General features: G+C 47.8%; 3 protein-coding genes and 1 pseudogene across 4 annotated transcripts; 1 reads left to right on the forward strand and 3 right to left on the reverse strand.

Moving 5' to 3' along the window:
• The first annotated feature begins 402 nt into the window (after positions 1-402).
• On the forward strand, positions 403-15,384 carry LOC144159402 (ubiquitin-conjugating enzyme E2 H). 2 transcript variants are annotated; one of them, XM_077690865.1, is made up of 7 exons: positions 403-772; positions 3,841-3,917; positions 5,242-5,316; positions 8,131-8,170; positions 8,691-8,743; positions 10,657-10,785; positions 11,854-15,384. In XM_077690865.1, exons 1-7 carry the CDS (start codon positions 720-722, stop codon positions 11,970-11,972), a joined length of 546 nt encoding a protein of 181 aa, XP_077546991.1. In that variant the 5' UTR covers positions 403-719; the 3' UTR covers positions 11,973-15,384. The 2 variants fall into 2 exon arrangements, with proteins under 2 accessions (XP_077546991.1, XP_077546993.1); XM_077690867.1 differs by lacking the exon at positions 403-772 and having other exon boundaries at positions 3,825-3,917.
• A 1,629-nt stretch (positions 15,385-17,013) lies between these two features.
• LOC144159403 (uncharacterized) lies at positions 17,014-21,991 on the reverse strand. The gene is made up of 3 exons (XM_077690868.1): positions 21,678-21,991; positions 20,813-20,952; positions 17,014-18,078 (listed from the first exon to the last, which is right to left on the reverse strand). The coding sequence occupies exons 1-3, from the start codon at positions 21,989-21,991 to the stop codon at positions 18,020-18,022; spliced, it is 513 nt and encodes a 170-aa protein (XP_077546994.1). The 3' UTR covers positions 17,014-18,019.
• A 93-nt stretch (positions 21,992-22,084) lies between these two features.
• Positions 22,085-22,582, reverse strand: LOC144159404 (uncharacterized). Its single transcript, XM_077690869.1, has one exon. It carries the CDS (start codon positions 22,580-22,582, stop codon positions 22,085-22,087), a length of 498 nt encoding a protein of 165 aa, XP_077546995.1.
• A 137-nt stretch (positions 22,583-22,719) lies between these two features.
• LOC144159401 (uncharacterized) lies at positions 22,720-24,015 on the reverse strand (annotated as a pseudogene).
• Positions 24,016-24,162: the final 147 nt, after the last annotated feature.

Here is a 24,162-nt window from a genome sequence, read left to right on the forward strand (position 1 = left end):
CGACAAACGAGGAATGCACATACAGAATTGCAGTTAATCGTGACTCCATGCTGGAAGCTCCTCGACACTTCCACGAACGCAAGTCTCGGTTGCTTCAGCGAGCGTTGTTGGGTTTCGGATAGTGATGCTGGGTTTTAGGCGCGTCCAGCCATACTTCGCGCGCGCTCGTCGCTATGCGTCTCAGATTGGCTCCGTTGCGCTGCGTATCAGGCCCTGGGAACACGTAGCGCAGAATATCCGCAAAATGTGGCGTTCGCCGAGAACAAAGCAGTCACGTGAGGCGTTTGTTTACATGTTCCAGCTGATCGGAGTGTCGCGGGCAACCCTGTGCATCGCTGGGCGGGGCTTGCTTTCAGCTGAAGCAGCCCCCAGTTTCGTTTCCGCGACGTTTGCTGCGGGTCCGGAGGGGTTTTCTTTCGCTCAAAATTGACACTGTCGCCCACTTGGCAGCTCTTCCACCCGAAATTCCGGGTAGAGATAAATCGGGCGCTTTAGTTGCGTCCGAACGCCGCCGGACCTGCTCGAAGGTTTTTATTTTTTTGGTGCTCAAAAACGGGGAGGCTCACGTGACCCGTGACGTCACAAGTGGTGTTGCAGCAGTGAGTTCGTCAGTTCGCCATTGTGAGTGGAAGCGTGAGCAGGCTGTGCGACTAGGTGCGCGAGTCGAACGACTGCAGGGGGTTTCTATCGCAGCTTCCTGCCGTGAGGTAAGACAAAAGATGTCTTCTCCAAGCGCTGGGAAGAGGCGTATGGATACCGACGTCATTAAACTGTATCCTCTTTCTGTGTCGGACGGAGTGAGCTGGAGCGGAGGGGCAAAAAATCGAAAACGTCGCGTTCCTCGCGCACCCTGCGTTGCCTGGACGTGTTCTGCGGGGCTGCCGAGCTGAAACGCGTCGAGCCCGTGGCATTTGTAAGCCACTGCGTGGCTTCCTGGAAGCCGACAAAGTGCTTGGACGCCAGGTGACTGCGCGTGGATTGAATACTCTCACTGTCGTCGCGTCCGAGGTGAGTCTCTCGAAAGAGGCAGCCCCGTATTGTTGCTTCGCTAGGCAAGTCTCAGCTGGGCTAATCAGGTTTGAAGCTCACTGGCGTGATCGCCTCTTTGTTGTGGCCTGCCGACGAAAAGTCTTCGGTGAGTCACTCCGTATACCGTCGCAACAAAGGGACGTTTTGGGGCAGACCCGTGACCTCCAGGTGGTTTGGGCAACCCTTTCAGCAATTCGCGTTCCCTGTTTCCAAGGGCCCCCTCGATGTTTGCGCGTTGCTTTGTTTTTGCTGCTACCGCAGCCACGGCTTTATGATGGGCCCAACGCAACATCTGGATTCGTGCGTATCGCCTGGGGAGGAACTCTTGCGCGGTGACTCGTGTTTACTTTGCTAAAACGCTTCGTGGCCAGGAAGGCATTTTCGCCGAAAACGCGACCAGCTCTTGCGCGATCAGCTGCGTCGCACGCTCGTTGAGAGCGCGTTTCTGACCTCCTTTTTGTAATGACCTGTTCTTTCACTCGCACCAGGCCGCAGCCTTGGAGCCTTCCGCGTCGATCTTTTTATATCTTGCTGGTTCCGGGGGCCGGGTTACAGAGCCAGGTTTTACCTTGGTCATGACATCCCACTCGTCGCTTTGCGAGTCTACGCTGCCTTTATTGGCTGACGCTTCTTCGATCTCCGCGCATCTGTTCGCGTTCCGGGAAATTTACTTTCGTGCGGACAGCAATCACGTGGTTCCATCTAGAGCACCGTTTTTGTATCGCTGTGCATTTCCCCCCGTTCTTTTTGTGCCGCGGTTGCAAGGTCACATAAGCGCTTGTAGGCTAATTGACGGAGCCAAGGCGTTTAGCTTACGTCGATGGCGTTGCGTTATCGTTTGTGATCACTATTAATTTTCGCTCGTTCGCTCTTTTTTTCCTGACTTCGAAGTTGCGTAAATTCTTTTTCAAAGCTTCGGATTCCTTAGTGGTGACAAGCCAGATCGGGCCCCTGGAAGTGAAAGTTTGTTGTGACCCCTCCGTCCTTCGAGGTTGTCGCGTGTTTTAATATTTCGTCTCTCCCGTGATAGCTGTCGCTTCGGAGAAGCTTTTCCCGGAACCAAACATTGATTGCGTAGGAAAACGCAGTTGGTCCAGCTTCCGTTAGCTTCGTACCGTTTTTCTCCGCATACTCTCCGCTTCCCAATTAGTGTCCCTCGCCTTGTCGTAAAAGGACCGAAACATCGCACGCATTTCCGCTGCTGGCCGTAGGTGTACAGATGTAATCCTCCCGCGATATGCAGAGTCTAGAGCATCTGGCGATGCACCAAGAAACGGACAGCAGCTGCGTTGCGTCATCACGCACATCGCTTCACCGCCCGCGTACGGTTTATTAGGCGGTGCTCTCATAATATTTAGGCAGCGGTTTTGCGAGGAACAGACATCACCTCTTTCCATCGTGTGGCTTTGTCTCCATATGGCTTATAGTGCTATGAAAAAAAAACACCCCCAGCTGCTTCGTACAGCTGACACAAAGCAGGCGGCTTTTTCTTTCCTTATTTTTACTGTGTGTACTTGTTAAGCATGCAGGCATTGGTACACCGTTCTTGGTTTGATTGTTGAACTGTTTTGACCACAATGTAAAGCAAATGTATTGTTTTCATGATCTCTTAAACTCCAAGAGTCTCAGATGCTTCGATGGGTGACGTTGTCTTTCCGAAGAAGCATATTTTGAGAAAGGGTATGTTTTACTCTTGGCAGCACAGAACACTGCATTGAGTGGTGACTTTTTATGCATAAAGTCCAATGCGGTTTCATTTTGGTGTAGGAGCCGTTTTTAGCTCCTTTGCGGAAAGCATAGTCAATGTCAGAAAAATCACATTCACTAGAAATAATTGTTTCGTGACCCCGACAAATCGTTGCGCAAAATTGTCCCCGAGTTCTGGCACCGCGTTGATACAGGCAAAACCCAAGATGGGAGGTTTGATTTCTGGTTCCGCATTGGCTGTAGTGCTGATGAAGGCAAAGTACAAAATTACGGTCCGAATTAATCTGTATCTCGTGAATCAAAGCAGCTTTGTGGAGTAAAACTTTGAATTTAAGGTTCCATTTTTATGTGCAAGATACGGTAATGTGAAGCGAATGTTTTCAAGCTTTATCTGCAGGGCTTTTCAGTTTAGCCTATGCGCCCCCTGTGAGTTGTCAATAGCAGTAAAAGTGCGGTGTTGGTGACCTTACGATGCACCAGTATGCTTCATTAATGTCCGGACTCCAAGTGCCCTTATCTCGACGCACTTGTGCCCTTATCACGTTGCAGCAGAGAGCAAATCATTGCAGATGTGTAATCACATTTAGGCACGCCATATGGAAACACTGCTTGCTTCCCAGCCGAATGGAGCGACATCCAGATAGTAATTATGGGAATTTCATTTTAAGTGCCCTCAGTTGGAGCTGCCATCATAAAAGTGCGCTATAAGTATGTTTTTAGCTTTATGCAGAAATAGACTACCCTGTCTTGTAACGTCTTATTGTGTAATGGTAAATTGCTATGTGGTCAAAAAGCGTACGCCAGGTTTGGGTATTCGCATGGGTTGATGTGCATTGGGTGAAAGATTGTGGGAGTGCGAGACCCCGCTGTGTTTGGCTGATGCCAAAAATTTGGGTGTGTCCAAGCTTATTATACGAGTGCACAATGTTCCACTTTTGCTCTTCAATTGGTTTCAAATAAGGCCCTACAGTCAGCCTAGATAGTTTCAGCAGGATGGGTGTCGGCCTTGTGTGTGTTTGCTTGTGCGCGCATCTGAATGACTATCCTGGAAGTGCTTGCCTTCCTGTCTGCCTGCAAAGTCAGCTGCCTTGACCTAGAGCTCAGCATTGAAAGCAAGCACGAAGTCACCATCCTCGGAGGGCTGAACGAGTTCTGTGTCAAGTTCTACGGCCCAAAAGCAAGTGAGTGGCCCATCTTGTCCACTTTTTCAGATTTTGCACACAAACTTGGGCTTTCGTCTTTTGTACTAGTATGTGCCAACTCCATGGCTGCTTACGAGGTGACATATAAATAACTGGTAATAACATATATAAACTGGTGCCACTACAATCGCATACCCTTGTCACATCTCTTAGTGGGGCTTTGGTCAACGGCTGCCTGTTGAGCAAAAAAGGTCCCTGTGGTGTGTCATAAAGACCCGCTGAGGAAGGGGCTGCTCTATTGCTACTGTTTCATCGGTTTTTTTGTGATGTTTAGCTTAGTTGTTGGAAAATCGGCGCCATTGCAACCTTCTGAACAAATCAGTATTGATTGAAATTGCCCTTCATAGTCTTTTTAATGCTACCAACTTCACTACCAAGTCACAACTCCTGGAGGCCAAAGAATGGAGTAAGGGCAACTGCAACCTACCAGAATGTTTACGTGGTTGCCACGCAGGCATCACCAGTTTTCACAGCTTATGCCAGTGTATTAGAGCACATGCTCTGTCAGCGCACATCTGGAAAAAAAATACCGCTTCAGAAGTTAAAGCTAGATTGAACTCATTCTTGTTTGCTTTGCAGCGACGATCATAACCGCTCTGCTTTCAGTCCTCGCTGATGACAAGCTATAATTGATTGTTTTTTTTTTTTTTTTTTGTAGTTTTGAGGCCTAAGAGGTGGGGGAAAAATTCGCCATGATTTGTAGATTTCGGTAGACCTGAAAATTGGAGCACCAGAAATGGTGTCGCTACAGGCCTATGCTCATAATACATGTTCACACACAATACTGAACAATAAATGCTAACATTGTTGCGCTACTAGTATAGCTGGAGGGTCACTAATTGCATATGGACATATGCCCATTGTTGGCTCTGTCTCATGTAATGCTTTAAATTAAGCTGCAACTTATGGAAAGACCGCAAGAACCGTTTCCCTTGGTGAATCATCACCTACTACTGTACGGATGACTAGCACTGCGCTGATGGTAATTTATCCTAGTTTGCAGTAGCTAGGTGGCGGAGCTCAGATTGCATTGAATAAGAGCTCATTTCCATCTAGTTCCAGGCAATGCCAGCTGTGTACTCATTCAAAAGTGTCTTTGTATAACTTTAGAGCCATCTTAATCACTTCCTTGACTTGACTTTGGTGCCTGCATTCTGCACTGTTTGGCAGACTGACCTAGCAGTCTAGGCGCATGTAGTCGATTTTGCTTACTTGCTGTCTGCGAACTTAACGTGATCATTGGTGAACATGTATGCATGGATTGGCTTTTGTAAATGGTTGTATTGTTGCCCCCTCTTCACAGCGCCGTACGAGGGAGGTGTTTGGAAGGTCAGGGTCGACTTACCTGAGAAGTACCCCTTCAAGTCCCCATCGATAGGTGAGCCTCACAAACCTGCTTTGCATGAGGAAGCAGAGAGCTTCTTGTGTTGACCATATGTTGCACACCTGAACGGCACCCAGGGACCATCTTGAAACGAGGGTGAAAAACACGCGTAAATGGGTCGAGGGGACTAGTTCGACTCCAAAAGTGAATGATCCCCCCCTGCGGTGGCTGCTTTTCTAATGCAGACGAAAAGAAAAAACTCCCGTGTGCCGATGTTTTCGCACACGTTAAAGATAACCAGGCGGTAAAAATTCGTTTGGAGCCCTCCACTGCGGTGTGCGCAGAAGTATTCAGAACGTTGGATTGGGAACAGTAAGGGCTAATGGAGAATACCTCAGTAACCTCAGATTTGCTGATGACGTTGCCTTGCTAAGTAACTGGGGGGACGAATTGCAAAGCATGCTTTCCGCACTGGGCGAACAGAGTAGAACCGTGGGCCTGAAAATTAATATGCAGAAAACTAAAGTAATGATCAATAACCTCGGGGCAGCACAGTGGTTTGAGATAGGTGGGGAGGCAGTGGAAGTGGTAAGCGAATATGTCTACTTAGGCCAATTTGTGACCCCAGATCCCAACCATAAGGCAGAGATAATTAGAAGGATCAGAATGGGGTGGGGTGCATATGGCAGACATTCTCAGATAATGAATAGCAGCCTACCATTGTCGCTGAAGAAGAAAGTGTATGACAGCTGCATCTTACCGGTTCTCACCTACGGGGCAGAAACTTGGAGGCTCACTAAGAGGGTTCAACTTAAATTGAGAACGACTCAGCGGGCAATAGAGCGGAAAATGATAGGTGTAACATTAAGGGACAAGAAGAGAGCGGAGTGGGTCAGGGAGCAAACTGGTGTTAAAGACATATTAGTAGAAATTAAGAAGAAGAAATGGACGTGGGCAGGGCATGTAATGCGAAGGCAAGATAACCGCTGGTCATTAAGGGTAACAGAGTGGATCCCTAGAGAAGGCAAGCGTTGCAGGGGGCGGCAGAAAGTTAGATGGGCAGATGAGATCAAGAAGTTTGCGGGGATAAATTGGTCACAGTTGGCACAGGACCGAGGCAATTGGAGAATAATGGGAGAGGCCTTTGCCCTGCAGTGGGCGTAGATAGGCTGGTGGTGATGATGATGACTGCGGTGTGCCTTAAAGCACACACGTAGCTTTGGCATGTTAAGCCTTCAAAATTTCGACCCCGAAAGCACATTCTTGTGGGTACTGCTCTAGGTGGTATCATCGGACAAGATCGGCATGAAATGGAAAGCCGTGGTTGAGTTTTGTGTTCTGTTAACAGTAGGAATTCAGGATGATTAAGCCAAAGCTAACTTATTAGCAAAGTGCCCAGAGCCGTTTGGCACATGTAAAACTCTGAAAACTTGGCCTGACTTGGCAACCACTGGTTACGCAGCACAAGTGGAGTGTGTGCTAAGCATTCTAAACGTCAGCTTTGCAGGCCTCATTAACTTGAGTAAGTGCTTTAATTGCATGTGTATGCTGTCTGGTGACACTTGACATTGTCTGCATTGATAACTTGTAGTGCTGCATCGGCCACAGTTGTATTGGGGCATACTTAAGGGGGGACACTGGTCTTAAAACAGCCTCTTTTAATTTTCTAGTGAACTTTGTAAAACTTGTCAGTCTTGCTGCTTTTCTCCCACTGATTTCAGATACGCCATTATTTTCTCAGTAGGTCAATTAGTTCCCAAGATAATTAGCACTAATTAGCCACTTTTAGTCAAGCAATAGACAAAACAGTGTTGGTCATAAAACTGTAATCTTTATATTTTCCAATACTATAAACCCTGGTGAGTGCTATAATCGAAGCAGTTTTTTGATGCATCGCTTGGAACTAATTTTAAAGCTCATTAAACTTTGGTAGCACCAGTGGCAAGGAGCCATTTTGAGTGCCCATTTCAAACACCAAAGTTTAACGAGCTGTAAAATTTTTTTTTTTTTTTGTAAGTTGATTTTTTTCGTTTGCGGCCGATGTTTTCCAAACTGAGTTCACCATTTTTGGGCCGTAACGTTCACTGCTCCACGAGCGAGTCGCAGAACGCGCGCAGACGGACAATGACGCGCTAGCAAGTTCTCATTGGCGTGCTGTTGCCACAAGCACCGACTGCTTGCTGGCAGTGGGCACAGGCCTGAATCAGCACACCCTTGGCCTGGTGCGAGCACGCCTTTTACAATACAGGCATGAGTGAGGCAAGCTCCGAATATGCGGGAAAAGTGCATTGCATTTGAGCGTCCGCGCTGATGCGGAGGACGTTCATCCACTGCGTAGACCTCGGCTAGTGGTTTCTACGATTTCAAGCCGTCCTGGGAGGTTTATCTTAGGCATTTGACAGTCGACAGCATGGCAGAAGCGCGCTACGGCGATTACTGAGATATTGAGAATGCCCATCCAACAATGCTGTCGGATGTCAAGCATGTTGTTTTACAGAACCGAAACCGAAACTTGTTTGAATGCTAACCTTGGACCTCGTCCAATCACGGTGCCAGCTCCTCCCGACGTCACAGCCTTTATTTGGTGCGGGCGCCACAGACCGCGCATGGTAGTTTTTCTTCTTTCCCGCTTTGTAAAATAATTCACGACTTATCAACCAGATAAACGATGAAGAGTGTGTTAATTTGAGCCAGTCTACGCAGTGCAAGCAAAATTGGGAGCTTTACAAATTCACTTCAGTGTCCCTTTAAACCCTAAATTGAAAGCCCCTTAGCAATGCAAAGATCAGGACTCAATTTCGCTGCATCAGTGTCACATTTGCTGGTTTTGTGGTTGTATGCATTTTTGCCTTTTTCCCCCCTTGCCAGGTTTCATGAACAAGATTTATCATCCAAACATCGATGAAGTGTAAGTAAACCTTTCTGAAGCCGGGAAGCTCAGAAGTTAGAATCCTGATGTCACAATCAGATTGGAAGTAATTTCTCGTTGCATCTAGTCAGCTGCGCATGCTTATCGTGTGCGAGCTTCCTTGCTGCGAAATGGTCATGCTGCTGCAAGAAGAGATAAGTGCAGAGACAATCACTAAAACTACAGCACAAGGCAAGCATCGTAACATTGTCTATGTCTGGGTGATATGGATGATCGCTTTAGACTCGGCTTGTTGCTTGTCTAATAATAAACTGCAACTGTTTTTGGCTCAAGCAAGGTTTTGTAGTGGCATAAAACAGGTTACTGCTGGGGAAAAACAATGTCTTCCGGGTTGCGTCGTCTTATCTCACTGCACTTGGTGTGGCCAGGGCTGGTGGTCTCATCTAACAAAGGAGATATTGATTAGAACCAGCTAGCCTGGCTCTAATCTCTGTTTGCTAATGATGACTCCTTGTCAGGGCTCAGTTTTACTTACTACGTGCTTATTTCTTCCACCTAGGTCTGGCACCGTGTGCTTGGATGTCATCAACCAGGCGTGGACGGCACTTTATGGTGGGTGGACACCGGAGGAGCTTGTTAGCACTGTGGCGGTGATTTGCTCAAATGCGAGCCTGACTGATAGAGCCGAAATGTGCCTATAGACTCCGACTAAACACACATTCTTGGTGTGGGAGCGGCTGCTAGCCTGGCTGATAGGCTAGTAGTACTGACTTACAAATGGGAAAGTGTCATTCTGAAGCATAAAATTTGACTTTTAATTTAAAGTGAAGCTGTGTCTAAGCATGAAGTGCAGTTATCAGTCTGCATAGGTTCTCCTGGCCCCATGTGCTTTTGCTTTCAGGAACAAAACTTCTAATTTTTTGTGTGTTCAGGCTTGTATTCTTGGTCTGGAGTTCCATTTGCTGGTGGTGGTGGAGGATCTTTGTAAAGCACTCATATTGCCTGCAACTAACAATTAAGCACAGTGGCATAATGTGAAGGGATTTTCTCCTATGTATGGCATATTGGCTACAGCTATAAGGCTAAGCACTATGGCAAAATGTGAAAAAATATTCTCTTGAATGGACAGAGTGTAGAGGTAAAATTAAAGGGACAGACAATTGATTTTTGTAGAGTATGTGTTCTGTAGCTCATATGAAAGGCAGAATTTTTCATAGTGGGGTAACCACAAGCAATATATAAACAAATTGGTGGAAATGATTTTAATTTGGCACTAAACTTTCTGAAATCAGAAAGATGGCGGTTAACGTGACATTACATTAAGTGTCCTGGTCACATGACCTACAAACCTTGCAGTTACTGACACTGCTGAAACGTTTATTCACTTATTGAAAACCAAACTTTTCACACAAGTATTTGCAAAGGTTGAGTTGTGTATTATTTTTAAACATTCTTTTGAAAATTTTAAACACACGCCGCCCGCTGCCATTGGATTGCTCTCAGTGTGGCTAACTGAGCCTCTATGCTCAGAATAAACTAGTGTTCAGTAAACAGACCCAGTGAAGGAGTGGCCTGCTTGTGTTGTACGTTATTTGACGATTCGGCCTGAGTCCAGGGGTGTTTCTTTTGCCAAAATATTCATTTTCAGTTTCCCAAAACGCCCATGGCAGCTGAAAAGAAAAAAGAAAAAAAAAAAAGACGCGCTCGGGGAGAATCGAATGGCCAACCTCCAACATGAAGCCATCCCAACAGATGGCGCCTTCGTAGGCCATCAATACATACATCTGGCTGCTTCTGGTGGTTAAAAAACACATAAAGGAATCAGAAAGCCTGAGATTCGCGATTTGTCTTTTCTTTTTTAGCTGGGGACAAGTTTTCAAATGCCGCTTTCCATCTTGCATACAGAAAAGTATGTTGCCGCGCTGCTGTACGTCATGGTTGCCAGCATTATTTTTAAGAGGACTTGAACGGCTCGTAGATAAATTTCTAATTCAGAAATTCTAGGGCGCTGTCAGCAAAACCGTTTCGTGTGAAGGTGTGTTAGCGGGTGCCCTTCCAATTGGGATAGAAAACATGTACTCTCGGTTGGCGGTCCCTTTAAAGCAGGTGATATTTCTTTCGAAAACTAGCATGATGGTCATTTTATCGTTATTGTTTTTTTTTATTGGTGTTTCATTTGTTGTTAATCTACTTGCTGGCACCATTCAAGTGTCCCATAAAACCAGTGTTAGCTTTAGAAAGTTGTTGTTAGCATATTGCAGTCAAGGCGCATGCATGAAGGTAGCTCTGGTCTAAAATGTTTAAGCTCGGGCCAGTGATACTACTTGTTATTTGTGATGGTGTTCGAGAAGAGAGTGTTTTCATAATATCCGCGGTGCAGCAGGCTAAGCCGCCTTAAGTTGTGAAATAGGTCGTGGCAGTGCGTTGCTATATCGTGCCGTGGTAGAACTTGTGGCCATCGCGAGGAGGTTTCAGGGGGAAGAGCACCTGACGAAATGCATTTACGTCTTCTCTTATTCCTGCAGATCTGTCCAACATCTTCGAGTCATTTCTGCCACAGTTGTTGACCTACCCCAACCCCATCGATCCGCTGAATGGCGATGCAGCAGCCATGTACCTGCACAAGCCCGAAGAGTACAAGAAAAAAGTCCAAGGTGGGTTCCTCATCACAAGTGGCTCAAAAATGCAGGTGCCTTCGTACTAAACTGTAACGCCCCACAAGGGGCGCATTGCTTCTGACCCCTAAAATCGAGTCGACTAGAATGGTGTTCGAATGTCACCGTGGATTTCAGAAGTGGCAATTTCACATAATGTTCACTTGAGTGAGACTACGAGGAGTTAGCGGGCAAGCCAGCAGGCTGGTAATCCTAGCTTATATCCATTCTTAGACAATACCTGCGTTAGGTGTGCGCCACATGGGTATTCAGGCTTTAGGACGGTATAGTTTTGCAATTGCAAGAAACGCTCCACTTACGGCTGGGATCGTAAGTGGAGAGTTACGGGTGGGGCCGTAAAAATTGCGGCTGGGTCTGTAACGGGAAAATGTGAAATTCAATGAGCATTGAAAGTGGAATTCTAGGGCTCTTTGAGCTTGTGTTGGGGAGCTGCTGGTAAAGTATGATGACAAAAGCTATGGAGCTACTGATAAGTTCCTCTTATTATGGCAGAAAAATCGATGTTTCAGTGGGTTGGTGCTGGTCGAACATTGTGATGAGGCAGCGCAAAAAAGGAGCACACAAGGCAGTGCATCCAATGGGGAGTGCATCCAACTTGTATTGAAAGGCAAAAACATCATCAGTACCGTCACCAACACCCACGTAATCTCACACCAATGGTCTCACCCTCAAAGTATACACGAACAGCGCAAAAGGCATGAAAACTGGGGTTAATTGATGGAGCAGTATGCTCCAATTGATGGAGCATACGGAGCTATCGATGCTTGTGCTGGCATTCGAAGGGATCCACCTCTGCAGACGCCGTGCCAGGGTGGAAAAAAAGCCTGCTTTGAGCCGCCTATGAAAACTGCAATTACTGGAAGATTAGCGTTTCTTTCGGAGCTCTGTGAGTGTGCTCATGCATCAAGTTGCCGATCTATTGGTGGTATCCTAATGGTTTCTAGCTCGCCCCTGTAAAATTTGAATATCCATGTTTGTGGGAAATTTCCGGCCACCAAAAGTGCACGACAAAAGCATCGGGTTTTTCTTTTTCCCCCTCTCTCGCAGAGTACGTGAAGAGGTTTGCCACCGAGGAAGCACTGCGAGAACAGGACAATGAGTCCTCGAGCAGCGAGAGTTCCATGAGTGATTTCTCGGACGACGAGACCAAAGACATGGAGCTGTAGGACTGCTGCCGCCGCCGCCACCACCACCCGTCACCCACACACGCACACGACAAGACGGACGCTCGCGCGGAGACGGACTGCCGCTTTTCCTTCTTTTCCCCGCAGCACCTGCAAGAGCGCCACGGTTTTGTTTGTTTGTTCCGCCGCCGCACGCCAACGACCGCTACTACCACCACCACCACCACCCATTTTTCGGCTCCCATTCTCCCTCGACTGCTAGGAGAAGAAAAAAGCTAGAAGGGGACACGCACCACCACCACTACCATCGTCGTCGTCGTTAGTTTCCCCGTGTTACTTTTTCCGCCCATGTGGACGTGCCAATTGTCGTGGCAGCTGTGCGAAAAGTGTTGTGTGCGAGCACGCGAGAGTGGTGGTGTCATCTCTCGGCCGCTTCGTTGTTTGTCGTGTCGTGTCGCCGCTGTTTCGTGAGCACATCCCGCGTCGTCTCCGCGATGGCATCCCATTGCAGTGGGAAGAGGAGTGTTGCGTGTCTGCGTGTCTCCACGTTGCAAGTGGCAACAATAACGAGATGATGTGTTCTCACTGCTACTTTTTTTTCAACTTGTTGCTTGTTGTTTTGGTTCATTGCATGCCATTTGACGACCGATCGCAGGAGGAAAAAAAAAACTTAGATGTTAGTTTATGAGCAATCAAGGAGAAAAAAAAATACGGTAGTGTTAAGCAGTGGTAATAGCTTCAAACTCTGCTACAGCATTCGCATCAGGGTTGCGTACACGGTTTGTCATTGAACGTTTATTTTTGGCAGACAAAGGCACGGTTGGCAAGGTAAATTTGTCCTTATTCTGACTTTAATGCTCAGTGATAGGGAGCGTCGTTTACTCTTTTTGATTTCTTCTACAGACTAGTGCAAGTCCCACTACCGCTGCACATCACACTGATATTGTTTTGTTTTTTTGGGAAATGCTAGGCCTTTCAACAGGCTCCCAAGGCTCTTCTTTGGTACCATAAGGGCGGAGAGACCCGGTTTTTGTAAATATTAAGAGCATGCAGGCATTTCTTTTTACCTTTTTGGCTTCGATGTGTAAGCACGTTGTTAACAGTTGATCATGCAGGGTGTAATGCAGCAGGAAACTGGAGTAATTCACTGTCCTAGCACTTTTTGAGTGGTGCTGCGCACGTGGGTGTTACTGTTGGCCGTATAATCAAAATGAGTAGCTTGTACGGCTTTGTGAGTCAACACTCGCTGCACTTTCTTTTGTTCACTCAGCACGGCGCCAGGCAATTGCGGCTTTCACAGCGGGGAATTGCGGATTCCAAAATGCATGATTGTGCCTTTTCGTGCAGCGACTCTGCGAAGTAGCGTCGTCGTCTTTAACAACGCATGTGGGAACGCGGCAGGCTCATCTCAGACTGGCGGGCGGTGCGGGATTGTTTTTAATAACCGTTTTCATCAGTCACTCAGTGCGGTTTTTTTATGCGCCACACATGGACATCGAGAAAGAAAAAAAAAGGGGGAGGAAATTAGAGGCATCCTGGGGGAGAGTTTCTGCAGGGTGGGTGTGTTCAGGCGTGTCAAAGTGGCGCACATTCTTTGGGCTTCGAGAATTGCGCGCAATCTGGCATTGACAAGGAATTCCAGGGATGGTCTGCTCATCTTCGTCATAGTCAGTCATAATCGTATTGTCTCGATGTTGTCGGCACGCATTTGTACCCGACCAAATGAAAACATGCCTCAACCTGGGTTTTTTTTTTTGTGTGTGTGGGCTGGGCACTTGTCATCGTGGTATTCGGTGCACTGGCCTACAATTGAAGGGCGCATTGCAAAATGGTTTCGAACGTCTCCGTGAAGAGCTGGGGGCATTTGTCTTGTTTAACTTATTGCAAACACATCTTAACGACCCATGCATGGGTTTTCTTGGAAGACGGAGGGCTCATCGCTTGTGTTCCCCCACGCCACACGCGGCGATTGTTTCGTGGCTAGTTCGCATTGCTTCGGGACGAGTTTTTAAGAAAGGGGGGGGGGGGGGTGAGGTGAGGTCACCAAGGCACTCTTGGAGCTGATTGGCCATTTAGCGTTGGGGAGCGTTAAAGGAAGCAAACAAAAAAAAAATACTGTGATAACTTTGCTGAGAGTGCCCATGTCAGGGTTGGGGCAGCGGGAGCGCCGGTTTTTATCTTCATTTTTCTGCTCGAGCTGCTTGTAGCCAGCCGAATTGTTGCCGCCTTTGCCAAACTTACCAAGGGAAGCTGGATTTACCGCGTGTTCATGGAAATTGGGTGTTCCCTTCAAGTGCTTTTGTGCTGGCCCTACTATGGTGTGTTTTGCAATGCAATCTTGGCTTTGCTTGTCCAGCGACAAATTGTGTATGTTGTGTCTGTTGCGCTGGTTCAAACCTTCCGATAGGTTCGGCTACAACTCGCCAGTTTTATTTTTGCGGCACCCCGTGACTGGTGTAATGTGTCGCACAGTTGTGGGATGCGTTGTTACAGCTGAAATATGGGTGCCTGCAGTATTGGTGCCGTCTGCCGAGAATTGCAACACTGCCAGTAATACTGCAAAGAAATTTCGTGCCTGGGCTGATCTCTTGTTTGCGCACCAATGGCATTTTACAGTCAACTCTATTTCTTCTAAAATACAGACTTCAATTGCACCTCTTATCCAAGAAAAAGTGCGAGTGCATCCCTGGCCACTGATAGCTCTAGGCATGAAGCAAACATTGAAATATGACGGCAAGTCTCGAGCGTAAACAATTGTGCAGTTTAGTCACGAAACTTCTTTCATGGTTTTAGTGCAGTTATAACGGCTTGGTACTGCCCATCGCAGAAAACGAAAGCTGACGCTATGCACAGCTTGGTTTTGGTGGATTGAGCAAACCCTGAAAGTTCTCCTCCTACTTTGAAAGGCAGTGCTGGTTTAAATAACCGATGCCTGCAGAACACCTCTCAGCTGAGCCCAGCAAAGAGGCGGGAAGTTTCACTTTTGTCGCACCTGGACGGGAACTAACAGGTTGCTGAAAGACTGCGAACGAGTTACGTCTATTGCTTCGGTGTTGTAAGCTTGCACACAGAATAGGCAGTGTCTAGAAATGGTGCCGTGGTTTTTTGGTCGAGCCGCAGTTGTTTTGGCACTGTTGCAGTGTCGCTTTGTTTCTCCGAGAATGGCTTGGCAGTGTGCAGCAGTCAGTGTGGAAAAAGTAGCTTGTGCAAGACCGATCCTGGCGGCAGCTTGCACAAGGTCGCCGGTGTCGGTCTTTGTAACCAACAGAGTTTGTCTCTCTCTCTGTAAGGCAGGGGCTGTGCTTTTCGAGTAGTAGTGCCAGTGTGAAGGTATGCATCTTCGACCATTACTTGTCTCTCAATCACTTTAGTCCTTTTTTTTTTTTTTCCCCGAGTGCAAAGACACCATAGTACTATTATATGAATTTATAAATAAAGCTATATCCATCTTTTTTTTGCACAGCCTCTTTATTGTGTTTAAAACCGTTACCTGCAACGCTTGGTGTCGCAGAAAAGAATTCTAAATACTGCTAGAACAGGTGAGGATGTATCGTACTGGAGCAGCGATTGGCGATGGTCTGTTCCTAGATTAGTACAAACATACACTTCCAGTGTGATTGCGAACGCTCAATAACCATGCGGACGTGCCATGCTCCACCCATAAACAATGGGACAGGATGCCAAACCACCCTTATTTACGAAAAGAATGCATAGAGGTGACCCAAGAACATTCTACCCTTAGCAAACACAGGGCGCAACAGTGGAGTTATTTTAGCCGTTGCTCAAATGAATAGGAAGAGCGGTCCAAGCAAGCCGTTAGATGGTGCTGGATGCGTGCAGGAAGCACCACACTTTTACCTGGCTGGGATCTTGTGTTGCAGGTGGGGTTATCTGTAGAAAAATGCATTCCTTCCGCAGATTACCAGTGATGAAGAGTTGGTAATTGATGGCCAATGCAGCGCAGCAAATGGGAGGTGTAAAACCACACATTCAGCAGCAAAACAGTTTTATAAAGACAGCTATGTGCAAGCACAATACGCATTTATCGTAACTAGGGGTGTGCCCAGGAAGCAGATGGCTGATGCAGGGAACTGGAAGAAGGCAGCAGACGCGCACATCCGCTGGCTGCTTATACAGGTGCCAATTCGTTATGCTGTATTGCCATTCTGGGCAAGCAGCTTTCAACAGACAACCTTGCACTTGCCTTCTTTCTCCAGTGGTGGTGTGTGTGGGGAGGGGGTACAAAATTGCCGGCATGGAGGAAAAGTTTAAAAGGGCAATGTTTGCTTCCCTGAGGAACACAAACCACCAGATGAAAGGATTAATCGTCACAAAATCATACCCACTGGTCTTGTCCCACCAAGGGAAATTGTCAGCCAAAGAGGCTGCCCGCCTGCACGACCTAGCTGTGGGAAGAGCTTCGGTCGGAAATATCGTCTTAGGCAATCAGGCAAGGGGGCTGAGATGTCTGCCGGCATTGAGAGACAGGAGCAAGACACAAAGGAATTTAGCAGGCCACACGAAACAGGTACCTGAAATGTTGGGAAACTAAACTTTTCTTTGCGTCAGAAAAATTTGGATCAATTTTGTTGCAGCAATAGTCCGCACTCAATGAATGCACTAAGCAACACATCCACTGACTGTACATGTGCTGTGCAGAGAAATGCTGGGTTGGATGACCTTCTTCAAGAATGACCTTTTTCACGAGACCACAGAATGCATTAAAAAAAGGCACTATAGCAGGAGCATTGTGTGAATGGCCAATTGCAATGCCTCTGCACCACAGCTCATTTGTGAACAAAATATATATCAAAACATATCGTGTAAATATTTCATGGCAAATGCACGAGTGTTTGGATTACATGGAGAGCTCATGCAAGAAAAACCCATCGCCCTGTGGATACAAGCCAGGCACTATCTATAGAACATGGCACCATCTACTGGTTCTTTTCAAACACTCCCGCTATTCTCTTGAGCGTTCACTAAAAGGAGCCTGCCATTCGGCCTCTATGGCCTCAGGGTACGAGTTCCAGGTCTGGCTCTGATGGCCTGGGTTAGAGTCCCAGGTCTAGCAATTTTTACTGTAAATTTAGTCATGCAAGGTAGTTTTGTATCATTTAGGGGAGTTTAGGTACACAGCATAGCATATGACTGGGTCTAATTCCAAATTGCTACAGAATTGCAGGGCTTGTACATACGTGGGAACAAAATGGCACCTTGTGCAATCCTCGCAGCAGTCAGAAGAGCAGTCGTGTGTTCCACCAGGCATTTATTTCAAAAGGGTTGATAAACCACCACCACAAAACGCTGGCTTAGGGTAAAATCTCGTTTATTCACGTAAAAATGCCTATCAAGCTCGCGGCAAGAGCAGCGCAGATCATCTTTTACCTTATTACCATATAACATCTGCCCCTAGACAAACAGACTGGCAGGAACACAATGCCTGCCTGTGCAAGCATAAAGTATTGATGCATATTTTTTCAAGCATACACATTTTTAACATAGGTAGCCATTTGTAGGCGCACCAGCCCTGTAAATTGTAAACCAAGACATTGCATTCTTTGGACTTTCAGTCAACAATTCATACAGATCACGTTTGTATATAAAGAGTACCATAAAATATCAAACTTGGTATGTCCCATTTGACAAACACTTTGCACAAGCACTGGGGGCTGACTTGCGAGAAAATCAACAGTCTCGCCCTACAAGAGGAAGATTATATTTTCATGAATAATTGCTATCACGGCAATGCCACCTCCCATTTCAATGGGGAAAGTGCAGAGCAATCAAAGGACTGCACGATGACATACTTTGTGAGATGCAGCTATGCCTTTGCAAAAAATACTGCTTTTGGAAAACAAGCAAAGCTAAAAAAAAAATGGCTGGAGAATCGTAACATCCCGCCAGCTAAGTAGTCCTGCAGAAAAGCGCTTCAGTTGAAGAGATTCTCCGACTTGATACCCCCTGTCGAGAGGGTCTGGGTGCTGAGGCGGACAAGGGTGGGAACACAAACACCGTCGGGCCTGGGGGAGGGGGATGACCCGTCATCCAAGGTCTGGACACCGGCGTCGTGGAGGATGACGCGTAGCCTATGCTCCTTCGCGATAATCTCCTAGGCCAGCTTGGCCAGCCAAAGAAGCACCTCCTCCTGAAATCGGAACAATTTCAAACGTCACGAGAGAAAATTTGTTGCCCCAATTCCAAATTGGACAGGACACGAGATCAAGTGGGATCACTATGTATGAGTAGGACACTAATGCACCTGCCCGACGTAGGGGCGGGTTAGCTCATTGCTCATGGCAGGAAATGGGATGCAACATGAAGGGGTGCGTGGCATACTCTCGTGCAAAACCCTATGCCCCCTTTCTTGGAACGAGCAAGATGGCTATAAACGTGGGAAAGAGCCATTATTCCTTTGATTTTGATAAAGTTAACTAAGTATGAAAGTCATGCTTTCTGGTAGCCACAAATACATGCAAAGAAATTCCACGGGACGACTTAAAGGAGCCATGAAGAGAAAACACAAGTTTGGTTCATTCAAAAGATTGCCTCGTTAGAATCATACTGACACCACTTTTGACGTAAACTTCGCTCAAATAAGCTACATAATTAGGAAAAAAGGGAACAGCCATGCGACCCACTAGCTTGTTTCCCGCTACAGAACCTATGATGTCATACCAGCCAGTTCTGCAATTGGCGGAGGCGGCAAACACAAATTAGGCAGAGCTTATAAGTTTGCCGAACCAGCTATTTATGCTTAAATTTAGGGCACATTCTTTTAAAGTCCTAAGAATGGTGGGACAAACAGTGGAAGTTACGAAAGCACACTAAACATAGAAGCACCGATGCGTACTGCCGTTGGTACTGCGCGCACTATGCTTGGTTTGGCTGCACAGGACTGCGGGACTTTGGGCTCAGACGACACTCAGACGATTGCGGGGCTCAGACGACACTGGCCGATTGACACAAGCAACGGTGTCTTACGTGACCATATTTGTCACTAAGACACTATGTTTCACAAAACTATTTTCTCCCTGAACAAAAACAAGCCAGGTTTAAATACGGTCAAAAACCAAAGGCAGAAAATGGCTTGCCATGGTATGGTGGCGCCATCTAGGCTCACTAACGGCAAGCAAGGCTTCCTAATCGGCTGCACAGCGGTCGGTTCCCGTGATGTCATTGCAGACCACGAAAATGCATGATTTAGCGAGAAAATAAAAATTCTAACTTAAATTATTTTTTCTCAGTTAATAAAGCACCGTTTGCATTCGGAAAAGCTCTGGGGGCACTATAAAACATGAAATATTTTGAATAACACAACTTGTATTTAAAGCGCTGGGGGCACTATAAAACATGAAATATTTTGAATAACACAACTTGTATTTAAAGCGTTGGGGGCACTATAAAACATGAAATATTTTGAATAACACAACTTGTATTAGTCTTCATAACTCCTATAAGCTATCACTTAAAAAGGAAAAAGTAGGGAATATAGTTGGTCAAAGTTCCGACCTGTCAGTAAAAACAAGCAAAGCCACCAATACAGTCTGCGTAATTCTACTCTGTCAAAGTTACATGGATGCTTCCTACAGTTTAGCTTACAGAAAAGTGTTACAGTGGCCGTACTCAAACAACCATTGCGTTGCAACCGGTAGCTGCTGCTGTTCTCAGCGGGAGCACGCAGCTGCAAAATTCCCATTACACATTCTTTTTCAATGCCATTTGAGCTCTATAAATTCTCACATGTAGAAGGAATGCTCACAGAAGCTTCAGAATTTAGATGCTCTACACATTACTTCTACAACCTTGCATACTTTTGTACTACCCTTGAACCTAGTCTTTGAGAAGGCAAACATTTCCTTAATGTGGATTCGGACGGATACAATCACAGTGGAACAAAATGTGCAAAATTGTTTCTTTTCCGGAGACCACACGTGGCATAATAGAGCAATGAAAGCTGTCTTCACACCGCACAACCTGCCCCTTTTGGTTGGATTTTTGCACGGCGCCAAAGCTGTGCAAAAAAGCCTACTACTTCTAAGCCTTAGGCAAAACAGTTAACTAAAGAAAATACAAGAATAATGTGATACAGCCAAATGCAGTTTATAAAGTAAGTAGGAAAGCAAGTGGGGAGTGTGGCAATTAATTTATGACAGATACTAGAGGCCAGGGCAGAGGAAAAGTTAACTTATATGCGCAGCATCCAGGTTAAATTATTCGATGCGCACCGTCCAAGATGAGTAAGTTTTCTGAAATATAAGCTTCTAAAAACTTTAAGAGCAGGTGGATTCAAGCACAATAATATTTGGAGTGGTTCTGAAGTGGTTGTGGAAAATTCCTGGTTAAATGAAAATTCCCATTTAAATTAAAACACGTCCTGTGTACTACTATACTCGGTGACAATTTAAGAACGGCACCAGAAGTTGCCGCTGTGCCTTATCACTGTAGCCGGATGTATCTGCGCGCGGCGCAAGTAGGGCGTTACTGGGAATATTTTGAACATGGCGTGAGCCGTTCCCGTGATTTTTTGGACTTAATATGCTTATAAACGACTCCAGTGACGACAAACAAACTCTGTGAGACAAGGCAGACGATATCACGCATTCATAGCAAACCCCTTTCAAAAAGCGTGCGCACTGACGTCACGGGTCCGGCGCTTTGGCGGAGTGATACACTACATGAGGTGGTGCCGTTCTTGAGTTGTAACCGAGTATACTCCTGGTAGCAGAGGGTGACACTTGTGCCTGTTTTAGCTCCACCACGTGGCATTGCCAGTGAAGAAAGTACTCTGCAAACGCTGCAGAGTACCACAGGGTTCACGTGCCACAGGCCGAAGGCGTGTGTCCTGCAGAGGAGCACAGGTAGGATGGAATGCTCATTACCGGTGGTAGAACACCGAGAAGACCGGCCGCAGAGACCGAGCTGCTCGTTCCACTGCCCCTGCTGGGTCCGTGTCGTCCGGCAGCCCAGTGTCTGCGGGCACCCGGGAGGGACCACGCGTGACGCCACCTCCGCTCGTTCGCTGTTCAAATGAGAAAAACTCATCAGGGCAAGCAAGCCCAGGACAACGGTCACACAGCGCACACGGAAGTATTCTAAAGTTGAAGAAAGAGGCTGCTGAGATATCAGGTCAAATAGCAATGCAATGTGGGAATGACAAGTACACCGATCCCGCAATGGAAGCACGAAAAGGCAGCCACACCAGCGACAAGCTTTTCAGGACGCTCTTTTTCACTATGCCCATGCATACTTTGACTGAAAGGTTTGGTTAGCGGCTTTTTAGGCTGCCATTAGAAGAGAAAGGACCCCCTTTCTTTACATCAAGACAGAAAAAGCAACGTCCCTGCATTTTCCCCCAGCCCGTTTTGCGACAAAGTCATCGCAAATCAGCTATGAAAACGGTCTGGAGCACTGACCTCCCCTTTCTGCTCCACATTTTCTTGTTCATCCAGAAACGGGTAATGCCTACAGGAATACGAAGTTACTCTGATGTGAAACTGCCAGAAACATTGAACACCCACTGACAGTTTGCAATAGCAGAATAAAGAAAATCCAACTGAGCCCTGCCCTCGGAAATAAGTACTGCCTACACCACAAGTACACAGAACACAACACAGACATGCATCACTAACAACGCACACTTGTTGCAAATTCTAAGCACAAATATGAAATGACCCATCTGTGCATTGCTAGCGTGCCTTGTGGGAAGTAGAGTGCATCCTCAGAGGGATGAAACTTGCTACTCACATCTCCGTCTCGACGTCTTCGAAGCAGAGAGAGTTCACTGCGTCCTGCGTGTCAATCTGGAGCCTCTGCCCAAATTCTTCGGGACTCATCTGCCAGGCTCCCCGTGGTCTCCTGCCGTGCCAAACGAGGTCGCAGCACACCTCTTCCCTCGTCCCGTTGAGGCCCACCACGTAGTCGAGAAATACCGCGTCACCTTCACGAAGAACTTCGGTGACGTCACCCATGAACACGGTGCCACCCTTGCACTCGCTGGTTAACTCGATCTTCCTTGAGAACGCAATTTCCTGAACCTTGCAAGTCCCGATGCTCTCCATGACTCGGAGGACCGTCCCTTTTGCATCCTTGTAAATGGAGATGGAGGGCTGTGTAGGCTGGGATGCCGTGCCCACATTTAGGAGGGTTTCCTCTCAGCCAAAATCCCTGCATGACCCCGGTCCTGCATTTGTCAATGGTTTCCGAGTGAGCCTGTTAACGGCCTCGCTATTGCCGACAAGCGGCTTTGCAGGCCTCTGCCCGATCCATACAAGTGCAGTGATCCACGTATTGCCTTCCGTTTGTACATCATCGAAGCTGACTTCTTGGCCGTCGGCCACTTCCCAGAGAAGGTTGTCAATCCACTCCTTCTCACGGTACGTCACCTCGACAGTTGCAGAAGCTGCCAAGCCACGGCTGGGTACGAACTTGATTGTGCCAATGGACTCGGTCACGGGGTAGAAGAAGCCTCGCTCACCGGCCAACTTCTGCATGTGCTCTCGGTTGGAGAGCATGTGCCTCGCACTCCCCTTAACGGAAGAGTTGCAGGAGTCCGCCTTAGCCGAGCTTGCATCCCACTCGGCGTAGCCCACGAAGGACTCGTCAAGGTCAGCTTCGCGGCGGTCCTTGATGTTACCGCCATCGTCGGACATAACTGCACTGCCATCTCATCTCTGGAGTCAGCAGTGCCGTTGGGGTCGCTGCTCCGCAGAGGTACACTGCTGCAGCCTCCCACTTGACCTTGTCTGACGGCTTCTTGCTGGGCTTGGCGTTGAAGCGGACCCTGCCCTCAACGGTGACCACGTCCGGCAGATTCTTGATGGGCCTGCCGAATGACTTGTCCACATTGTTGGCATGGAAAAAGGCCTGCTCCCCGAGATTGCGGCCGAACTTTATGAAGCCGTGCCTTTGACTTCACCTCTTCTATCGCACCGTCTTGGTTGGCAAGGAGCGATGCGGCGCTGCGATCGCCTTCTGCTCCGTCGTCCACGCGGTGCAGCGATTGAGAAGGCGACGACGAGGAATTGGTCGTGGGGGCGCGGTTGGCGCGGAACCGGGCTTCGCAGCTCTTGGGTCCAACCTTGGCGTCCAGGACGACGGCAGGCTGGAGTGTTCGGCGTTCTCGAAGGACTTGACGTCGACGCATACGCTCGTCCTGACGGGGGACTCCCGTCCGTGCCGCAGTCCCACATCGTGAAGCTCTCCGCGCTAGCGTTGGGCCGCGGAGTCGTGCGACGGCCTTTGGAGCGCACGTGCACGTTGTCGTTGCGGATGACGAGAGCCTTCGGGAACTGCTGCATGAACATCTTATGTGGACCTGAGGGAGCAGCCGTACCTGGTCCTCGGGTTAGGCGGGAGCTGGGACAGATGGCCGGTCAGCTGTTGGAGCGAGATCCCCTGGTGCGACTCCACTCGCCCCTTCAGAAATTTGACCGCGGCGTTGCTCCAGTGGCTCCTTCGCTCAGGCATGGGTGGCAAGCTGAGGAAGCGACAGAGCGAGAAGGAGCAGCGAGCGGGCAAACGCGCACGGCGGAGAAAGTTCGCTGGCGGCTGGCGAAAGCGAAGAACAGTGCGCAGTAGCAGCAGCGAGCGGAAAGCTAGCAGCTACCGCAATCGCGAATTCGAATATACATACGTGCCGCTGTGTAAGGGCCGCTAGATTGCACGGCCCAAAGCGGCCGCAAAGCGAATCTAATAGGGTTCGTATTGCGAATAAATAGCGCATGCACTATCCCGCGCGGCCGCAAACAAGGGTCGGGACCCCCGTTAGCAAACCGCGCCATGTCGAACCCCTGCCGGCCGATGGTATAGGTCCCGGGCAAGAACGACCACGAATCCTGTCAGTCCACGCAGGATAACAGAAGGTTGGGCTCTGATCCCAAATGTGAGAACCTAGCCGGTTTTATCGACCGCTGGCTGCTCGTGCGCTCGCTCAGAACTGCGCGCGTGCCCAGTGCCCTGCCCAGTGCGCCCTTCTGCTTCTTCCACGAATCAGCTGACGCGGATGACTACTTCCGGTGTGGTTGATCGGGTAGTCCTGCCTAGACATCCGTATAGGGGAGAAATGGCTAAAAACGCTGATTGGTCAATGTGTGTGACGTCATTAAAATATGCATGACGTCATTATTTTTTGGCGTTACATTTGTTTGTTTTGTTGTTGTTTCTCCCCAGAAATTTTTCCTTTAAAGCGCTAGAATGCCTCCCTAGTCTGCCTAGTCCCCGCGCTTGGCCA

This window comes from Haemaphysalis longicornis, unplaced genomic scaffold, assembly GCF_048455015.1.
Source record: "Haemaphysalis longicornis isolate Haplotype H1 unplaced genomic scaffold, Haemaphysalis longicornis Haplotype H1 scaffold_10, whole genome shotgun sequence".
NCBI lineage: Eukaryota > Metazoa > Arthropoda > Arachnida > Ixodida > Ixodidae > Haemaphysalis > Haemaphysalis longicornis.